The sequence below is a fragment of the Sinocyclocheilus rhinocerous genome, unplaced genomic scaffold, assembly GCF_001515625.1.
Source record: "Sinocyclocheilus rhinocerous isolate Xijiao unplaced genomic scaffold, SAMN03320098_v1.1 scaffold1185, whole genome shotgun sequence".
In the NCBI taxonomy this organism is placed as follows: domain Eukaryota; kingdom Metazoa; phylum Chordata; class Actinopteri; order Cypriniformes; family Cyprinidae; genus Sinocyclocheilus; species Sinocyclocheilus rhinocerous.
The window spans coordinates 309817-317069 of NW_015627555.1; the positions used below are offsets into that span (position 1 = coordinate 309817).

General features: G+C 34.9%; 1 protein-coding gene across 1 annotated transcript in view; it reads right to left on the reverse strand.

Moving 5' to 3' along the window:
* The window catches only part of LOC107731050 (vesicular glutamate transporter 1-like), a 20971-nt gene that overhangs the window by 10552 nt on the left and 3166 nt on the right, over positions 1–7253 (reverse strand). The window contains exons 2-3 of the mRNA XM_016542037.1: positions 2006–2258; positions 294–412 (exon numbers count right to left, since the gene is read on the reverse strand). Coding sequence (XP_016397523.1) covers positions 294–412; positions 2006–2258 — 372 coding nt within the window. The remainder of the gene's footprint in view (positions 1–293; positions 413–2005; positions 2259–7253) is intronic.

The following is a 7253-nucleotide window of genomic DNA, read 5'->3' on the forward strand; positions in this document are numbered from 1 at the left end:
ATGACAGATGTTTGCAGATGGAAATATTTTCTTTGTACTTTTGTCAATTAAATGAAAGTTAAAGATTTTATTGCATTTTACAAAACGTCCCAACTTTTCTGGAATTGGGGTTGTAATTATATATGAGGTGAGTTGCCACAATGCAACAACAGCCAGTGCAAAAGACAACATGAATTTGCATAACTGGACGTTTGACTCAATCGGACTCCTCCCACTTAATAACTAATTTTCATTTATAAAACTCTTCAGGAAAAGAACACTTGAAAGGAACATCAATTCGCTGATCACATTACCTGTTAGCTGCAAACTTTTGACATATGAATCCCCCGGGGATTTGCGTGACGATGTAACCCCAGAAGAATGAGCCATGTATCATCCCTACTGTCTCGGGGTCCCATGTGAACTGAGCAGCCTGGGTGGGAAAAGACAGAGTCAAACTCTTTGCATCCAACTTATATTCGACAGCTTTCAATGCAAAATATGAGAATACTTCAGTCAAAGTGCACTGCTTGTACAATAAAAAATGATTACACATCATTCTTCAAAGCATCAAATAACCTCAATTAACCTCAGTTACTTTTTCTGTTACGTTACAATTGCAAAAAAAAAAAAAAAAAAGTAGAGTAAAATTAGAGAGGGAATGTGCAGAAGGAGAGAAATAATCAATAAAGTAGTAAAATCAATAAGTAAATATAAAAGTAAGATAAAGTAGCCTAATAATAATAATAATAATAACAGATCGTAAAATAAATGTATTAAAATTTGTATAACAATAATAATAATACATATTTATATTTATTAAAAATAATATAATGACTAAATCTTATTTTCGCTGTCAATTTTATTTTCTCAGTCAATTTGTGGGGTAAATTGCTTTGCTGTGTTAAATTCTACAGTGAAACCTCTCACAGTGCACACTGGGTCGAGACAAAAATCTAACTGGTTAATAATAGTAAACTGGGATTTAAAGTGGCCAAGTCAGTTTGCATATATTTATGTGTGGACAATCCAGTCACTTTGTAAACTTGTTCAATGCGAGTGCCGTATGCTCGAATATGACCAGTCATTTATGCCGTCATCACCCGGGTGTTGATAGCATGCGTGCACAGGTGAGGCTTGAACAGCACATGTTGCTTTCTCTGTTTAAACTAAACCCATTTAAGCCTTGCCAGTTTCAGCATTCAAGAGCCAGAAGACGCGAATGAGAACTCTGGCGCGCAGTGAGAAGATTTGTGTGCACGCTCATCCGAAACGCCAAACCTGCGTCTCAGCGAGCGTGCAAAATTGAACTGTCTTTCAAGACTTGTGCTTGAATGGACAAATTCTCAAAAAAAAAAATATGTCAACATTCCTGTCTTGGTGAGTTTCCTAGCAGACAGAGTCGGTTGAACGTACAGATCAGTGTCCTGGATCTGTGCATTGTCTTAAAATTTTTAATGTTAATCAAACAACAAAAGACAAGGAAATCACTCACTGCTCTTGATTGAATAGCTTTTGTAACTTCAATAAGGATTCATCTTTAATTTATACAGTCAAATATGCAATGTTATTTTACACTTGATTACTTTATTACATTTCTGTACCTAAAAACTAATTTTAGACCTACCACTGTTTATTTTATTTGTATATTTGCTCTATTGTATTTCTTTGTGCTGGCTTGTAGTTAGATTAATTGGTCTTATTTTCTTTAATTTTATTTTTTTGACAGTATAGTCCTTTTTCCCCTAACATAACACATACCCTCACCGTAACGAAACGGTGACAAAACCGTGATATAAACCGAACCGTGAGTAATTTGAATCGTTATACCTCTAGTATCTATGCATGCTTAATGAATCTTACTTGTATCTTGGATTTTAAAAAAGGCCAATAATAAACAAAAAATGCCCAAACAACTATTTCTTTGTTCTGTTTCCAAATAACTTTTCTGACTCCTGTCCACTCTTCATGCAAATAAAGTGGATGCACTTTATTAATTAAGTTGAATTCCAGCAGTGACACTGACCACTATGACAGGTTTCTTTCCGTAGAACACCGTGTGGTCGTTGACCATGCTGACGATGGCCACACCCAGGTTACAGCGGATGCCGAATGAGATGCAGAAGCCCAGGCCTGACAGGATGGCGATGATGTAACGACGAGGCAACCCGAAACACGTGCAGTCCACGATGGGAAGCTCCTTCTCCTCCACCAGCTCCGGACGACCCTCCGCTGACAGCTCGATAGTCTCGCCATTCTGCTGCCGTTTCTCGAGGAGTCTGGATGTGGACACAGAAAGTATAACATCAACGTAAATTGAGTACACATAAAGAGCATAACAGTGTGTAAAGATTTTCTTGATTCATGTAAAATATTAAACGCTGCGCTTAAACCTGTGTTATCGTCGTTCTAAACCCTGCGTTTAACCCCGGGTATAAACGTTTCACGCTTGTAATTTAAAAGCGGGGTTAGCACCGCTTTTTATACCTATTCCAAAGCAGGCTTAGAGCTGCTTTTGCAGTGTAACCCCCGCATTGCGGTGACACTCCTGTAGAGTGTGAAGTGTTACGGCTAGATGCTCAGCAACAGACATCTAGTCGCATCCCTCATATTGACATGCTGGACATTGGATTTTCAGAGAAACACAGCGCATTGTATAAACAGTCGTTTCAGCATAAGGGTAAATTGTCAAATTTTGAAGGAAAACACATAAATTGGAGTAAAATAAATTTATGGAGTAAAAAAAAACATAAAACCCCTTTACCCATGGTTTAGAATGACCCATTGTTAACTATTTCAGGTGAGAAAGGCGCTTTAGATGGCCAAAAGTTAATCCAAAGCAACTTTTAGGCCACATACTATGAGGATAGTCCTGGATTAATCTGAGGTTAAGTGTTTTACTCAAGGACACAATGGTACTAGTTTATGTCTTGCTCCTTGTGGGGTCAAACCAGGTCAATTTTGGTTACCAGTCCTGAGCACTACCCTCTACACCTCCCCCTGAAAGTTACTGATAGGAAAAATGTTGCAGCCAGTTTAGGTGTTTATGCATCACATGCTTAGCTTTTGTATATTAAAATATTTTATGAGCAGATCACCTATACACTTAACATGTATGGAGCTAGGATACGAAGTCACATACACTAGGGAACCCTCATAGGTCATAAAACTACATCACAAAGCACACCTAAAAGCAGGTGGGATGCAGAGGGAAGACACAGAGGGAGAGAGGACATGGAACAAGAATGAGGTGTCTCACTGGATATCAGTACATGGGAGTCCAGCAGAGACCTAAAGAGAGACCATCTGGGTATGCAACCTGTCTGCAACGTTTACAGCCAATAAAAACATGCTTACATAGAAGCACACAAGCAAACACTTTCACAGACATATGCTCTGAAGCTTACAATAAGTATATGAAAATCTGTCCTATATACTGTATATGTGTGTGTGTGATGTGTGTACCTGTTTTTCTATTCTGGTGGGGACTTAAACCTGAATACACACAGACTCATGGGGACTCGTGTCACGGTGGGGACCTAAATTGAGGTCCCCACGGGTAAACAAGCTAATAAATCACACAGAATGAATTTTTTTGAAAATCTAAAAATGCACAAAGTTTCCTGTAAGGGGTAGGTTTAGGTGTAGGGTTGGTGTAGGGCAATACAGTCTGTACAGTAGAAAAACCATTACGTCTATGGAGAGTCCCTACAAGGATAGCAAACCAGACGTGTGTGTGTGTGTGTGTGTGTGTTTTGTGCTAGTAATATGCATGCTAAGAAGCAACTATAACGTTCCCTATTCTAAAGTTTTACCAAATCTTTTCATAAAGGCTGTTGTGTAAACAAGTGAACACAGGGTGAAAAGACACAGTTAGTCTTCAGGCAAGATGATATTTTTTGAGCCCCAATTCTGGGGCAACTACCATTCAAAAGTTTGAGATCAGTAAGATATTTTTTAAAAGAAAATACATTTATTCAACAAGAATGCATTTAAGTGATCAAAAGTCAAATGATTTCTGTTTCATGTAAATGTTACATAGTTTTCAGATAAAGTAATAATAAGGCAGCTTTCACTTTTTCAGTTTCACTTCCATATATATATATATATAGTATATTTCTGAGCTCCACAAACCTCATACACATATCACAATGTCTGTCTTAATCTCTCTCTCCCTCCATACTTCTTTCTCTCTATTTTTCTCATTCTGTCACTGTTCCTACAAAAGCAGATCCCTTATAATCCCCTCAACCTCAAACAACACACAATCAGACACAAGTGAAGAGAAATGAGAGGGAGATGACTGCACGTGTGTGCTTGTATGTTGTTCAACTACCATTCAAAAGTTTGAGATCAGTAAGATATTTTTTTAAAGAAATTAATACATTTATTCAACAAGAATGCATTTAAGTGATCAAAAGTCAAATGATTTTTGTTTCAAGTAAATGTTACATGGTTTTCAGATAAAGTAATAATAAGACAGCTTTACTTCACAGGAATAAATTACATTTTAAAACATATGAAAAAAGTGTTAAAAAGTGTTATTGTAAATTATAATAATATTTTGCAATAATACTGATTTTACTGTATTTATTATCAAATAAATGCAGCCTTAAAATGAAATATATAGTTATATAAAAAATTGAGAGAGTGAAAGTGACTTTCACTTTTTCAGTTTCACTTCCAGTATATTATATATTATATGTATAGAGTATATTTCTGAGCTCCACAAACCTCATACACATATCACAATGTCTGTCTTAATCTCTCTCTCCCTCCATACTTCTTTCTCTCTATTTTTCTCATTCTGTCACTGTTCCTACAAAAGCAGATCCCTTATAATCCCCTCAACCTCAAACAACACACAATCAGACACAAGTGAAGAGAAATGAGAGGGAGATGACTGCACGTGTGTGCTTGTATGTCGAGGAGCAGATTAATTCTGCAGCCATGATGTGTTGTACAGAAACTAAAAAGGTGTCTCATGGACATTAGAACATAGCAATGTATTTCAATTATAAATAAAACCTCTGACTCCCATGACTCATGTATGTCCCTCCCCTTCACTTTCCCCATTCCATCTCTTATCCACTGATAATCTGTGGCCCCACCCTCAGAGTAGGATTACAGAAATTATAGACTTCCGGAGATAAATAAAAATAAAAAAAATGACTGAGTGGAACGTGAGAGAAATAGAGAAAGAGAGGAGAGAAGTGAGTGTTTGTCTGCAATATAACGCGCACACATTCACTCACTCAGGAAGATGTGTAATTAAGGTTAAAGCTAGTTAAAAACAGATTGCTGCCAAGAGCAGCACATATGCTACCTACTAATGAGAATGACTGTTGGCTGTAATTAATATTTATTTTACAGTGTATTTTACCTCTTTAAACCATGTGAACATTGCAAAAAAAAATAAAAAATCCAGGATTACAGATCATGCACTTCTGCATCTTGTTCCATGGTTCATGACGCACCCGCTGACCTGTAAATGTCTGTGTTCGTGTGTGTGTTTATAGGCTATCTAATAAGAGACAGGTGTACCGCAGAAGAGGGTGGTATGAGGACCTTGCCACGACAAACACTTTATATTGGCAAAAGACACGCTGACAGAATCCTGTCCAATAGCATCTACTTCTATGTCAGCATATTATAAATATCTCACACAGGTACCAAAATGGGATCAGATACAAACACATCTGCATACTCATTATAACAGCACTATTTCAGCAAATGGATAATAGTTTTTATTGATCTCATATGCATATTGTAGATTCATCAAATGACATATCAAGGCCAACATGCTCAGTCGTACAATTCCCAAATACACACGCATCTCTTTCACTTTCTCACCAGCATTGCCACTTACCTGACTGCTTTGATTTTATTTATTTTTTCGTTAATAAAGAATGTTCTATCAATGGTTATTTTTAACTAAAACTAAAATGTATGTATTTATTTATTTATTTTTAAATGTTAACTGAAAAAAATAAAATATTAAAATATTTATTTCAGCTATTTGCCAAAGGAACATTTCTCATGTTTGTTTAGTTAAAATTGCAGTACTAAAACAAACGAAATCAATTAAAACGAATAAATACATTTAAAAAAAAATATTTTGACATTTTTTAAAAAACATAATAATAATAATAAAAATAATTACAAATGCACATAACAAAACTAAAACTTCAACTATAAATGAATGTGAAAACAGAAAATATAAAAATTAAATTAAATTCAAAATATTAACAAAAACTAAGTACAACGACTACTCTCCCATGGCCTTAAAGTGACCTTTAATCTCAGCAAAAGTAGTATATCAATATCATCCGGGTATTTTTCGCCTAATGATTTATGGATATTGGCTGCATCAGACTATGCATACTTCCCTACTAGACGAAAAATAGTACATGAAAAGATTTGTATGTCCAAATTCACAGTATTGATAAAACAGTAGGTGAGGAGTATCCGAATGACCTACTTAAGATTATGTGTGCATTCAGAGGAGTTGTGAATGGCAGCGAGGAGACGCAAACTGATGCTATTAGGTCACATGACAATTACAACATAATGAATGTAGTATATCCGGATTACATTCATACTACACACAACAATAACTATACAACCATCTTATAGTTTTTAATTACTTTATTTAAATGTTTTAAGTGATATCATATCATCTTATTAAATTGCCTATAATTACAATTATTACAATAATTATTCGTTATTAAATATAATAATTATACAAATATTTTATTTAGAAATATATTAAAATAAATTAAATTGTTTATTTGATAAATTTATTTATTTTTAAAATAATTAAAAAAAGTATCATATTTAAAGTTTTATTATCTTTTATCATCTTTTGTGCAGCATGTTCACCTTTCAAAATATACATAATTTTCAACAATGAAAAGTCCATGACAATTTTACAGTATTTGCATGTTGCAGGACAGCATTATGATTATTCATGATGAACATGTATTACACCATGTGACCATCACAGATAAAAAAATAAATAAAAAAAAGACAATCCAGAATTGCAAATCATGCTCTATGCATCTCATATCGTGCAAGATCACGTTCCATGGTTCATTACTGTTGCAAAATTGTATTTAAGTTCAGAGGTGAGACGTGTAGATTTCTGCTGACACCAAAGGTCTTTTACCCACACAAACACATCAAACATACATTGACACACATGCACTCTTTCCTATTTAATCTTGCTGTAAGAGGATGAAGGCACAACAGTAAAAAAAAAAAAAATTACATAA